The 15,021-nt window shown below is 35.4% G+C and overlaps 1 protein-coding gene across 1 annotated transcript; it reads right to left on the minus strand.

Moving 5' to 3' along the window:
* Positions 1 to 12,513: 12,513 nt before the first annotated feature.
* LOC120515213 lies at positions 12,514 to 14,711 on the minus strand. The gene is made up of 4 exons (XM_039735982.1): positions 14,525 to 14,711; positions 14,200 to 14,355; positions 13,860 to 13,949; positions 12,514 to 13,276 (listed from the first exon to the last, which is right to left on the minus strand). Exons 1-4 carry the CDS (start codon positions 14,624 to 14,626, stop codon positions 12,953 to 12,955), a joined length of 672 nt encoding a protein of 223 aa, XP_039591916.1. The 5' UTR covers positions 14,627 to 14,711; the 3' UTR covers positions 12,514 to 12,952.
* Positions 14,712 to 15,021: the final 310 nt, after the last annotated feature.

The following is a 15,021-nucleotide window of genomic DNA, read 5'->3' on the forward strand; positions in this document are numbered from 1 at the left end:
ACTGAGATAGGTGTGTAGCTGGGCGGGTTTGACTGATTCTTGGTTTTAATATAGGAACAACTACTGCTACCTTCCATGATGAGGGGAGCTTCCCTTCTTCCCATATACAATTAAATAACTACAAAATCAACATAAGATTAGATTCTGATAAATGAGTTTAGATTCTGATAAATGAGAACATATGTTTCCTGCACTCCAGCTGACCCCGTGACCCTGTAGTTAGGATATAGCGGGTTTGATAATGGATGGATGGATATGTCATCCTCCCCAGGCGACGCCTGTCTTGCACTATTAATTGCTGAGTTAAGCTCTAATAACGGACATTCAGCATCCAAACTTTAGAGACAATTGTTTTTACCAGAACGAGTAGTGAATTGTTGTTACGGTATTAATTCCTCCCATCTTCTGTCATGCTCCACATTAACTATCAAGTGTTATGTGCTCATTTATGTAATAGCAGAGAATGAACAGCATTGCCCTGTTTTCCTGAATGCCTTATTTCTTTCTTTAACTGCCTTTTCACTCTTATCAGTTCAACATGGGCATATTTTCCTCCTGCTACCACCTGTTGATCTGGGAATGGCTTCTTTAGTTATTGATTTAATTAATTGCATCACACACAACATAATAACACAAACTCGGTAACTAACTCGCTTATCCCACTTCCAAAAATACAACTGAACGTCCTGCCGTACGTAGACTCACGTGCACGCTCGCAAGAAGATGGAGTCAGAAGTATCAAATGAAGGAATGTAAACGTCCTGCTGTATGTAGACGCATGTGCAGGCATAGACACAGAATAGACGCCTCATGACCAGCAGAATCGTACGTCAACGTCGCCGCCATATTGCGAGTGGCACTACTGTGGTGTGAAGTAATGGATAAGATTCCTCACACGTTCAGTTTGGGATTTTACAAACAGCTGTACGCTCCAAACCAGATCCCGGGGGATTACATTTTCATAGGTAAGGCTGTACAATTGTTTTGGTTATATTTGGCCATTTGAAAATTCCGTTTTATAATCTTTACTTTAGCTACGCCAGGCTAAGCTAGCAAAGTTATGCATTTATGTGCTCAAGTGAGCCTCCAAACAACGTTTTGGCTAAACTAATTTAGTCATTAACTATGTAGATTGTTGTTAGCTGTTAACATTTCTCAAACTTGATGATGTTTTTCTCAAGGAGCACATTGAGGAAACAGTTTGAAATTGACAACTATCATTTTATGCTCATGACTTTAGTTGCGTCTGTCTTCCACAAACTAAGGCTGCAACATATTGCTAGACTGAATACTCTCAAATTACAGGATCTGAGCGAGCGAGAGGGAATGTAAATCTGTAGGAGATCAGTGAGGTAGGGGGGAGCTTAAATGTTAAGAGCGGTATTTTGTATTGTATTCTGTAGTTAAAAGGGAGCCAGTGAAGCAGAGAGAGAGTAGGTGTAATATGTTAAGTGGATATAGAACAGCATGTTATCCTGACTGCAGAATTTTGAAGAAGCTGTAAGCGATGGAAACATTTTTGTGGGATGCCAGCTAGAATAGCATTACATTAATCTATACGTGAGGTGACTCGGGCATTAACCAATACTTCAGTACTGTGTTGCGTTAAGAACAGGACAAAGTCTAGAAATGTTTCGGAGATGGAAGAAGGCAACACGACAAGTGTTACTTATATTGGAGGAATTATTTAATACTTGCCATTATTAGTGTATAAATGGATATAAATAATTGTATTTAAACGATTCGCCAAAATATGTTGTATGTAAACGTTGTATATAAACGTACAGTTTTAAACGTTATTGATTTTTCATCAGAAAACCCAGTTTCCATGCAAGTCTACCCGTATTAGTTTAAATGGCATTTTTGCCACTCGCAATAAGGCTGACGTACAGTGTCGACTGGGAAACGCAGTGAATGCGCCGTCTATCTATATGTGCACACTCGCAAGAAGGTGGAGTCAGAAGTTTCAAATAAACGAATGTGAACGTCATTTCGTATGTAGAAGCATGTGCACTCTCGCAAGAAGGTGGAGTTAGCAGTTTCAAATGAACGAATGCGAACGTCATACCGTACGTAGATGCATGTGCACACTCGCAAGAAGGTGGAGTCAGAAGTATCAAATGAACGTATAAGCACTGCATGAGCAACCAGAATCTTAAAGAAGCCAAGTAGATATTGCTACAGCCCGGAGTAAGATGGGCGTGAATATCATTTTCGACTTTGTTTCCGCCTAATTTTAATGGATTGACATAGACTTAAGTGTGGGCTCTGCTTGATTCAATACTATCCACTTGCAGAGCTACAGCACCATACGTCACCGCAGTTTCAGACCCGCAGTTGTAGACCCGGAAGTGGCGTTTCAAGACTGACTTCGTAACATTACTTTCGGAAGGTTTCGGCCGGTCTCGGCAAGTAAATCTTCTCCAAGTCAGAACTGACGTCACTGCAGTTTGAGGACCGAGAATTGGAAGATAACTTTAGAAAGGTTTCGGCAGGTCTCGGCAAAGTCTGGAAAGTAACGAGAAGGAAAAACAGTACAAAAAGCTAAATAATACACATCCTTGTGAAATTCGGAGGGTTTCTGCCAATCACATCGTGTCATACATCAAACTAAACAATACGGATTGTTTCTGTGAAATACACTATTAACATTTACGTTGTGTTCAGGTCTGTGGGAACCATTTAACATGTCGACAAAATTTAAAGTCGTTAAGATTTGTGCTATTTGAAAATAGATTTTCGTTTACATTCATGAAACGAAATATAAAATATAATTACACTGTTTTCACCGCGTAAGATTTTATCAAAACGTTAATAATAAAAGTGATTACATTTTTTAAAATGTACTATGCATGCGTGCAATATTAAACTTAAACATGTATGTTAAGTAAACGGCAATACATGTTATACACCGAATTATGCTATATATTGCCTTACATAGAACTAGGGATGGGCGGTATGACCAAAATTCTATATCACGTTATTTTTCTAAATTATCCCGGTTTCACGGTATTCAACGGTATTTTTTTGCCCATGCATGAGTGGATGTTAACCACATTTTCCACTGCAATTACTGGCTAAGAATAACCTATTCCACTGTCAAGAGTATTGTACATTGTACAAAAAAAAAACATTTTAATGTGCACACAAGTATTAATACAGTTTTGCATTGCCCCATAAAGGGATAGTTTTCAAGGGGGTGGCACTAATGGAGAAGGTATCACATTGCCTGACAGATGCAGTCAAAACATAGAACCTTTTTATTGAACAAATTTTGCAAAAACAAACTATAATTTTCACAACATATTTTCAACCATACAAAGAGGCATTTAGACTTAGTAAAATATCCAGAAGTGCTTATCAAAAATTGTATTGCACCGAATATGTCATAGAAAAGGAATAAATAGTAAATTTTTTTGTAAACCAACTACACTTTCTGTTAATGTTAACAATCTCTGTCCACTGACACGTTAAAGTGACTTTTTAAACAACTTTATCATCATTAAACTGCATAATATTTAAACTAATAAATAATAACAATAAAATAAATAATAGTATTATTACTGATAGTTGCACCATTACTTCAAGACTTTAAGCCCAGGTGCATTACGCAGTATTCACCAAATTTAAATAAAATAAAACAAGTGCAACTTGGTGATGACATCTTTACCAACTGAACCATCATTTAGGCAAACTGCATTAATATGGACCTTGCTTCAAGCTAAGCTATACTGGGAAGAAAAAAACAAACTATATGTCGAGAACAAAGTCAACATTTCCACTTTATTCTCGCAGTTTATGTTGAGATTAAAGTCGACATTTCCACTTTATTCTCATAGTTTACTTCATAATTAAAGTAGAATGTCGTAAACTAAACTTCTTCCAAAAATCAATGTTTAATCAATTACTTAATTTACCCCGTCATAAATTAATGCAGCACATTAAATGCTTTGTGTTATGTTCCCCGACCCAGTGGTTAATCACTACGCTTCTTAAACTGACTTCCTCCGCACTAAGAGAAGATAGCAATCACCATACAGAATCCATTTACTTCATGATATTCCTGCTTTCTGAAAATTTAGAATGCTAAGATAAATACTTGATATCATTTTCATGATGAAATGCATTAAAGCAGGTATTACACATGCACGGTAGTGAGGCGGTAGTGCTGCTCCCTAGCAGTAAGGGGTCCCCAGGTGTATGTTCAGTGTAGAGAACTTTATGGCAGGTTTGACGAGGCTCCAAAACACTGGATGTATGAATAGCTATCGCACAGGTTTAACTTAAATATTGTGCAAATGTTGGGTTTCTGATCTGCTGGTCAGAGACACAAACACAGAATTCAATGCATGTTCTTCTGAGCGGGCTATCTTTATTGCATGCATGTTGTCTCTATCCGATGTACCAAAACCCCAGTTCCTTTTTTCTTCCTTGCTTTTTCTTTCACCACATAACCAATCACCACACGATAAACGTCTTTGTGAAATTAAAACTAGTTATAAACTTAGCCCACAGAGTGTTCAGAACTTTAAAAATATCTTCATTATACATGTTTAATTATACCATCCATTCAGAGTTGCGCCCATCTCTGAACGAGTCGCTAGCACATCGCAGGATGAATACAAGCAAAACATACACTAGCAGGGTCAATATTGCACAACAAAACCCCACATCCTACATGACTTTGAAAGGAAACTGAAGCACGCCGAGTAAACCCACCAGAAAAACATGCAAATGCAAGGCAGGCACGCCATGCCCCCATATGATTAATGCATGCTGTAATGCATTTCACCATGAAAATTATATTAAGTATTTATCTTAGCATTCTAAATGTTCAGAGAGCAGGAAGATCATGAAGTGAATGTATTCTGTGCGTCGATCGCTGCCAGCACCTCCTCTTAGTGCAAGAAGAAGTCAGTTTAAGAATCACTTAACACAAAGCATTTAATGTGCTATATAACTTATGATGGGGTTTGAGAAAATCTAGTAAATTAAATATTCATTTTATGATGAAGTTTAGTTTACGATCGTCTACTTTAATGACAAATTACAAGAATAAAGTCAACATGTCGTCACACTATTACACAGTACCCTGGTACATTACACAGTATTGAAAACAAATAAAACAAGTACAACTTGGCTTGCAGTATTATCCAGTAGTATAGAAACAGTATTTACACATCTGACCTTTTAAAACTAAAGTTATCTCCTGGCGACGGACGTGACTTCTTTTTTTCAGCAAAAGTTATACTGTTCATCATGTTCAACTTTACTTTTAGTTCAGGTTTGGAATGCTCTCTGTCCATTTTCACCGCGCGGTATACCTATGCTACCGCCCACTATTTGGTGGTGTAGCAGTGAAAAAGAGCCCTAGTGCAACAAATCTGTGTTTAGCGGTGTAGCAGTGAAAAAGGTCCGCACTTGAACAGTTTCCCGCTGCGCCACGTTCCGAATGTCGTTTAGGCAATTTAAACCGGTGTTGCAGTATAAGAAAAATCCATATCATAAAAAAAATTAAAAACGGTTTTCGGTATGAACCGGTATACCGCCCAGCACTACATAGAACTGCTCTAGTTTTTGTCACTTATTATTACAAGCCACCAAAAAAATACTATTAATAACCCTAATTTATTTATATAACACCCTTCCTATGCCCAAAATTCAGAAAGAACAAGACCTATATACAATTGACTACAAATATCTCCACTAAATAAAGATAAATACAGGATATACAAAACATTCAAATAGAATAAAAAACAATAATCCAGACTAAAATACAACATATAAAGCTACAACAAATTTTTGAACAAATAACATAATTTGTGATAATGCAAACCCCGAGTACCTGGACAGATTTAATGCAATTTAATTTTTAAAGAGTTTTGCTTTGTTCAGGTTTTAATTTTAATTTCACTGAAACAAGTTGTGAGCTGAGAAGACTGTGATGAAGTGTCACATTTAACATTGAAACAGATATAAACATCATCTGAATAAAAATGATAACCCAGTCCAAAGCTACGAATAACTTGCTCAAGGGGAAGGACAGAGATACAGAAGAACAAAGGATGTCATTTCATTAACAAAGGGAAGTCAGATGAAGGAAATCCTGTGAGAAATTAAGGTGTGAGGGTTACCCTGGACATGACATAAGCTGCATGGCCGCAACGCCATATGCAATAACTTTTACACAAATTGGGACAGGAGCACTTCAAGATGAAGGTAATAATGCTTAGCACAATAAGGAAAAATAAGCCAGAGCTCCCATCTCAACTGCTGACCACACAGAATAGGCCAGTGAAGACCTTCACATTTGTGTAAACAAACGACACATCCTTGGTGCACAATGTGATCTGCACAGGGATAGGAGATTCCATGGCTAGAAATGATAATGGACGCTAATGCTACAAAACGAGGAGTGGAGAATTTAGACAAAACATTATGCTGGATGCTGGTAATTTTTTCAACATATTAAACATCTCATAAAAAATACGTGTGCCATCTGGACAACCTTGAACTGAGACTGGAACAGGGAGAAGAAGACAGAGCAATCTTGAGGAGCAGGGTAAACCATTGGTGACACCTCACCTCATATACAGCCATTGTGTTGATTCAACAGTCCAATCCACAGAGGAACCAATGATGGTACCTGTAGTGTGTATGCATAGTGAGTGTGTTTGTGTGTCTCACTGAGTGAACTGTACAGTTATTACAGTATTGTATAGAAAATGAAAATATTCAGTTCTGCTTGATAAACACACATAATGTGATCTGAGGGTAAAGAGTAAACAGGTTATTTACATTGCTTGTTAAAATAAAGTGACCATCTGATTTTAAAAAAAAGTCCCTCAATAGTACATACGTAGAAAAAATGTAATCATGAGTTGAGATTCAACACAATTACAGTATATTTCATGCTTCTCAAAGAGAAATTAAAATATGATGTTTGTAAACTACTGTATTTGTGAAGGACTGAAGTGTGAGGCTGGCTATCTAAACTATCACTGAGTGGATTTCAGTAATGTGTGCAGTGACTTAGAAAACCACAATATTACATTATTACACAGCAGCATCTTCATAATGTCCAAGACCTAAAATTTTTCACTGCTGTACCAAAATAATGTTCTGTCCTCCAAGGAAGCCCTCAAAAAAACACTACATTATTTCCAAAAGGAGACATTTTTACTAATTTTTGTGTTTGTTCTGTGATGAAATATTTTTAAAAATTATTTTAAAAGAGCCTTTAGATAGCACTAAGTGGGCTTAAAAAATACTAACATAAGTAAGAACGAATATCAATATTTTAAAATGAGCGGCAGACCCAAAAAAAGACTTGCATTTAAATTGTTTATTTTCAAAAACTACCCACCATCAAAGGAAAACAGGAAAATCAAAGTATTATAAACTAAAATCAACAGAGCATTAATGCACAATAAAATACAAGTAACAATCAATGTAGCAACAGACAATAATTTTACTGATTAATTATATATGTAGTTTACTTTTAAGTTTCATTTTATCCCGACATTCCTGAGTAAAAAGTTCCATATCATCCCTAAACTGAAAAATAAATAAAAAGGGTTCTTTTGCCAAAATTAAATCTTCAGTTTCGACTGCATCGATGATGTCTTGGAGAGCTCGGCTTTGGTCCTCCTCCTCAGACACGGCACCTCTGAACAACTGTCTATGTTGGCGCAACCATTTTACTGCAGTGTGGAGGTCCTTTTTTATTAGTGGCTCCTTTAGATAAAGACCACAAAGAGAATTAAACAAAACATGTATTTCTACATGCCTATTTAAATAATATTAGATATTACATATATACCTCCTCACTGCTCTGGGTCTCAATCACACTCTCCAGTGTCCCTTTAGTGAACGCCTTTGTCCTGTAAGAAATATTCACACGTTAGCCACACATAGAGAGAGAGAGAGAGATACCTTCCAACAGCAAAATTCTCCAATAGAATAAAGCACCACCACCTCCTGATCAAGGGTAAATCACACTGACATGCAGAGGGAGGGTAAAAACAAAGAACATTAAAACCAGTAACAGATATTAACAAATAATCAGAGACATAAGTGAAAGCTTACAGCTGTGAAGTCAAATGGCGTATTCAAGACAAGGTGCAGAGCATACTGTAGAGCACACAAAAGAATTATTTCAAATTTATATTTAATCTGCAGTATTTGCATACAGTACAGTGCACACTCTACTTATTGCAATTTATTTCTAGTGGTTCTTTGGTGGTTGAAAAAGCATTCTGTTTGTGTTTACAAACAAGCAAGTGATTTTCAAAGTCACTTCTCCTAAATATTGTAGTCTGGCAGTAGGGACAGTGATAATGCTGTGATGGCCTGCAGTCTAAACCACATCTGTGGATGGCGAAACCTTAAATGTGTAACAGTATAAATTGTTATAATGTAGAATACCGAGTTAAAAGTATATGTACCAGTACTGCATATACATTAAAAATAAACTCTTAAATGAACTTACCTTCATGGAGAACTGCCTTCTTGAAATGACTCTTCAAATGTTTTTTTTTTTTTCCAGTTTGGAGGACTTAAAAACATTACCACTACAAAAAGGACAATGGAACAAGGTGCACCATCTGTTGCATTGAGTCAGCAGTGGTACTGACTCTCCCAGTTGAATAGTTATGTGTTTCTATAAAAATGACAAAAAAGGACAATGGCTTTAGCAAGTTTAAATTCTGTATCTACAGTAATCACTCACAATACTAAACAACTGTTTTAACCAAGCAATCAAATTTGAATTATTTTGTGCATTTTACAATTAGTATTGTCACAAAGCATCTTTAAATATTTCCAGGCCATAAACCCGGCGACAAAAATCTTGGTATCAGTACCAGATTATTATTGAACAAAATATAAAATGGTCTGTTTTGTTTTACACAAATTAAAAATAATATAGCAAGTTTAAAACGAAAAGACAAAGGACAAATAGGAATGTAGTTTCATTGTAAATTTTACTTATTGGACTGACTAAACAAATATATTTTTATCCTAGATTTGAAGGCTGACAGACTGTCAGAATCTCATACCACTTTGGGAGGGTTGTTCCTAAAACATTGTGCTTTACAAACTACTGTTTTATTTCCAGCTACAGATTTTTTTTATTCTTGAGACAACAAGATATCCCACTTCCTGTAAGAGTGACTGTAAGGAATTAAAAGTTAACTCAAATATTGATATCCTTAACTATGGAAAGTGATACAGGTGATCACCAGTACCTAATAATTCAATACGAAATAACACAAAATTTGCAGAAAGAAAATGTAAAGAAAGCAAAACAGAGGTGATTTATACTGTTCATATTTCCTGGCTCTTATAAGCTTTTCAGCCACTGTATTTTGAATTAAATTAAGTCTGTTATCAGCCACAAAGCCTTACAGTGATCCATGTAGAAGTAATAAAAGCACGGATATGTTATTTAGCATCATGGAATGCTAACATAATCTAAGTTTTGCAATATTTCTTAAGTAAAATGAAGGCTACTCTAGATACATGTTTAGTATGTGTATCAAATGAAAGATCATCATTTTCACTGTAGATATACCCAAGTTTAGAATTAGTGTATTGTGAGTGATAGTGGTGCCATCTACAGATATGTTACATTCAGATTCAGGTAAATCTATCCTGGTAAAAGCATTTAATTTGTTTATAATGGAGTACCGGGGCTTTGGAGGTTCTGCAGTGTTGGGGAGATATACTATGTTATCTCTAATATCATTAATTTTTTGATTGAAAAATACAGCAATGTTCTCACAGGTTTCACTGGAAGTATTCTGGGGGCATTCCTTTGAGTTACCTGGGTTTAACAGACGATCAATTGTAGAAAATTGGCCTGCGCCACCACCACCTACTCAAAGCATCATGATGCACCAACATTGATGGACTGAAAGCCAGAAGTCTACGTGACCATCGTCATCAGGTCCTTCCATGAAAACCCTAAAAACAAAGAGGACTGTTTGACTTATGTTAGGTAGATTGCCCAGAGGGGACTGGGCGTTCTCGTAGTCTGGAACCCCTACAGATTTTATTTTTTTCTCCAGCTTTGGAGTTTTTTTTTTGTTTTGTTTTTTCTGTCCACCCTGGCCATCGGACCTTACTTATTCTATGTTAATTAATGTTTACTTATGTTTATTTTTATTGTGTCTTCTATTTTTCTATTCATTTTGTAAAGCACTTTGAGCTACATTTTTTGTATGAATATGTGCTATATAAATAAATGTTGATTAATTGATTGATTGAGATTGACATTTTTAGCAGCTTTCGAAACAAGGACTAGCACTTCTGTTTTGTTAGAATTCAACAAATGAAAATTTGAAGGAATCTACTTTCTAACAGGCAAACCTCTATTTTAGAACACTGAGATGGTTCATGTAGTTGATCAAATGAATATCATGGTCTATAGTATCAAATGTGGCACTCACTCTAGATGTAATACTATGGGCCTAAAAATGCAACCTTGGTCAGTGGAGGGCAAATCATTGCATACTTTGACTAAAGCAGTACCTGAGTAAAAATGTTACAAGAGATTACTTTTATTTGCAAAAACATAGAGAACCGCTTACCTACACCTTTCTCTAAATTTTAGAAATACAAGAAAGATTAGAAAAATAGTCTATAATTTGATAAATCACGGGTTTTTTTTATTTTTTTATTATTAACTTAAGTGGTTATTAGCCAGTATAAATAATGTAGGTACATATCCAAGATTTAAAAACTAATTTATAATACTTAAATGTGGCTTACTAAAGAGAAAGTGAAAGATCTTTCACAAATGTAGTAAGAAAATGAAGGAAGATTTAGACTTTTAGGATTTTAATTTCTCAGCTTTCTTAAAAGCAATATCATTTGACACTACTTCACCGGCTAAATAAGAAAACATAATTTATTATAAAGTGGTGTAAAATTTTGAAGCTTATCCCTAGATTACTTTCTCATTTAAAGACTTAATGTTCACTTCTTAACCGAACAGGAATATGTTTATTGTTTCATTTTCATTAAAAAGTCGTGCCCACCTCCGAAAAAAGAAAAGAATTAAAAGTTAAATAAACACTACGTTAACATTCGTTAGAAAATGAATGGATGGATGGCTGGATGAATACAATTTATAAAATATATAACAAACAATAAAACGGAACTTAAAAGATCTTAATTTAAAGTTAAATATCATCTTAAAGTACTGGCAATTTTCCGTTCATCAAGAACATAGACTGAACTTTGGGCAAAATGCATTTTTATCGTATTTTGCTGACAATGCAACATTAAGTGTTGATTTCCCCAGTTTTTACGAGGCAAACCAGTGTGGCAGACATTAACAATTAGCTCGCCAGCCAAAGATTACATACAGGTAAACGTAACGCTAACTGTTTTGAAAAGCGTTTTGCAAAATATACAGTTTTATAATTATAGTTAAGAATAACAGTAACAATAATAATAACAATACCGTGTTGTTTTCTGTCATATATTGTTTGTGCTCGAAAATGCTGCGCCTGTGCTAAAAAATGAGACTTGTTGTGTTTGATAAAAGGAGGCGTTGTTTTTGCCTTGCCTAGAAATGGTAACATTTATTCCGGGTCTAAAACTGTGGGTCTACAACTGCAGGTCTGAAACTGAGGTGACGTATGGTACTGTGGCTCTGCAAGTGGGTGTCTCTCGCTTGATTGAGTCAGTCAGAGTAAAACAAATGTTTGACTGTTGTTGTTTACTCGAGTGTCCAAATGAAATAGTCGCCTACATTTAACAGGTCACCTTAAAGACGGGCTATAAACGTATTACAATTTTAAACGTTGAATAAACCTACAGAGTTAAATCTTTACTTCTATAATACATAACCCTAAAATGTGTTTGATTACTCACTGTAAAAAAATATTTGTTGCTTTAACAAAAAAAAAAATAAGTAACCTGGTTGCATTAAAATTTTGAGCTAGCTCAAACTCAAATAGTAAGTTAACACAGTATTGAAATGAAGTTATATCAAATGGAGTTACTATGCTGATGTGACAAATATTTATAATTATTCAAGGTTTAATAAACTAAAGACTTTTTGTTAACATTACATTATTTTCAGTTAATCTGACTTAAAATTATGTGTTATATCAACTCTGTTGAGCATCAGGAATGACTGAGTCAACTATCATTTTTGAGTTAACTCCACCATTATGATAATGAAATTTGGTTGCGGCAATGTATAATTTTAAGTTGTACTGACTAAAATTTCATTCAGAGTAACTTTTCAATTAATGTTGTATTAACATTTTGAGAAATTGACCTGGTTGCCTTGCAATTACAAGTTCTTTCAACTCTTTACTTAAGTTACCATGACAAGAATTTGCAGTTCTATGCATTACAGCTATTCTATGAAAAAATGAACTGGAAAGCGGTCAAGTGAACAAACATGTTGTGAAAAAACAGAAAAACACTTTTATTTCAAATATTTATTCCTTCATAATTCAGAATTATCAATGCAATGATTCTCCTTTTTCTGTCTGTGTTTTTGAGAAGAAATAAAATGGTGCACCACAAAATTTAAATATCAGAGGTATATTTTTTCTTAACAGTAATGCTGTGTGAAAACATGTTAACTCTCTGAACATGACACAAATGTGCATGTATATGTGTGGAGACAATACACAGAATTGTTAAATCAAATTTGAAAAATCTCTTTCACATTAGAATCTTAACTCTGACACTGGACACCGTCACACCAGTGAAATAAAGAACAATTGGTTGTGTGTGACTGAATCAAAGGTTATAAAAGATACTTTAACAGTAACAAACATCAGGTGGAAAAAAGCAGCATTTAACTTTAAGTCATTTTTTAGTTGCAATAAGGCATGAGAAAAAGAAAAGCAGAACTATTGACAAAAACACTGGAAGCAAACATTAGGACTTCTTTTCTCTTCATTTAATTACATATGCAGTATTCCTAAAGAGTTTTCTGCAATAGTCTGTTCCGAAGTCCATGGACTTTTGCAGAGCATGTATCCCCACCAATGTTCATTAATATTTTTTGGATGACCTCGAATGTATTTCTCAACTCCTTAGGGTAGTTGATGTTTAAGGCATAGAGAAGACCCATAAGAAGAACAAAGGCATTTGGGACATCCTTCAAGTCATGAAGTACGATCTGCTCCTCCAAAACCACTGCCACATCAATAATCTCCTGAGGGAGAAAGCTTGCAGGATTCTCTTCTGTTATCAAGAGGAGTCCAATATTCATTCCTCTGACAATATCTTCATCAGGTGTAGGCTAGTCAGAGAAGAAAGGCAATTTACAACTAGACATACAATCTTAAAAATCATTGTTCTTCAAAGTTTATGGTACACTGCATACAAATTTGCAGAATAACACTGTTTTGGTTTATTCGCTCAGATGGTTTCTAAATTAAAAAACAGTGACCGACTATGACTACTAAGTGCCAAGTTGCAACTTTAATGTAAAGGGGATTATGTTTATATTAGGTAAATACTTTTAATACATATTCAAATGACCAAAACTCATTTGAAGACTAACAGCTCAAATGTTTTTAAGCAGAAGTGTATAATTTCATCATTATTTGAAGCATAAGGAACTGGCCAAAATAAAAAAGCAAGCTTATTACATAAACTTGTCAAACTGCATGTCTAGGCAGGTTAGAAACTAATGAGCTGCTTCCAGATTCAGTGATAAAACACTGTCTAACCTGATCTACCAAACTCTGCCATACCAAAGAAGAAAAATGTTCATAACCAGTTCCCTCATAAAAACAATCAAAGCTGAGCACAGACACCATATACATGTGACACATTTAACAATGGATAAAGCAGACAGCAAGGAGGATATAGCCATGTACCTCACATATCTTGACAAGCTTGGCAGACTTCTCTCTGAGGAAATAAGGAAGGCCAAGTAGGACAACGGCTCTCTTAAGCTGGTTTGAGTTCTGCAACAAAGACAATGATCTGAATATTCTGATCATCTATAGTGATCACAATTAATTTGAGTGGTACCCATTTCAGAAAAACAAATTTATCAGATTGTTTATTGGTTGACACACTGGATTTCATTTATCAAAGTAACAAATGTCATCAATTATGATTTTTTTTTTTTTCTAAACTGCATTCAGTAATAAATTGAGCTTTGAAATCTAAGTACAAATACCAGAACCAAAGTAAAATATTATAAATGCTTACATCAACATCAACAGACTGGACAAGGCTTCTGAGTTCTTCAATTCTCGAGTCTCTTGCACGATACAGCCTCAGCAATCCTGGCAGATATTTGTCAAGGCCATCAAAAAAGGTTTTCTTAAGGTCTGCAGATACTATTCGACGAAATTCTGCTGCAATCTGATCAAACAGCAAACATACAATATGAATATACATTAGTCTTGTGCTAAGAAGATACAGAAAAAGATCATATTTTGTTTTGAGATTGGCAGGTAGTTTAACAATCTTAATTTATATTGCAGTGCAGTAAACTGTTGACAAAACCAAGTTTCACAAAGAGGATACTAACCTGTCTTTCCGTAAACAAAGCAGGCCACCTGATCATCACGTCTTTCACCAAGGGCTCCTCCTCAATCACTTCCTTTCTCCTCAAAGAAAATGTACTGTCCATAAGGGCATCGACTTGCTTCCAGTCCACCACTCTTTTTTTTCACTTCAAACTCCAATGTACTTCTTTCTGTTTTAAGACTGTTAAAATTTTTTCCCCGTGGATAGTCAGGCAGAAAGTTCACCTCTGATTTCTTAGGCTTCTTCACCATTCGAGTTGTTTCCCCCAATGCTGACCTTTTCTGCCTGTTAACAGTGAGCTCTGAACACCCAGCAATGCGTAATTTCTGCCTGAAATTTCCCATTTTAAATTTCAGGCTGAACTTCCATCCATACCATCCACATGATGTCCCAGGCTCTTTCAAACATGGATGCTTCTCTACCAGGGCTTTTGCAACAGCATTATATTGCTCTCCACTTGGATATGCCTTGATGGCATACATAGATTCTGCCAGCTTG

This window comes from Polypterus senegalus, chromosome 14 (assembly GCF_016835505.1).
Source record: "Polypterus senegalus isolate Bchr_013 chromosome 14, ASM1683550v1, whole genome shotgun sequence".
Classification (NCBI taxonomy): Eukaryota; Metazoa; Chordata; class Cladistia; order Polypteriformes; family Polypteridae; genus Polypterus; species Polypterus senegalus.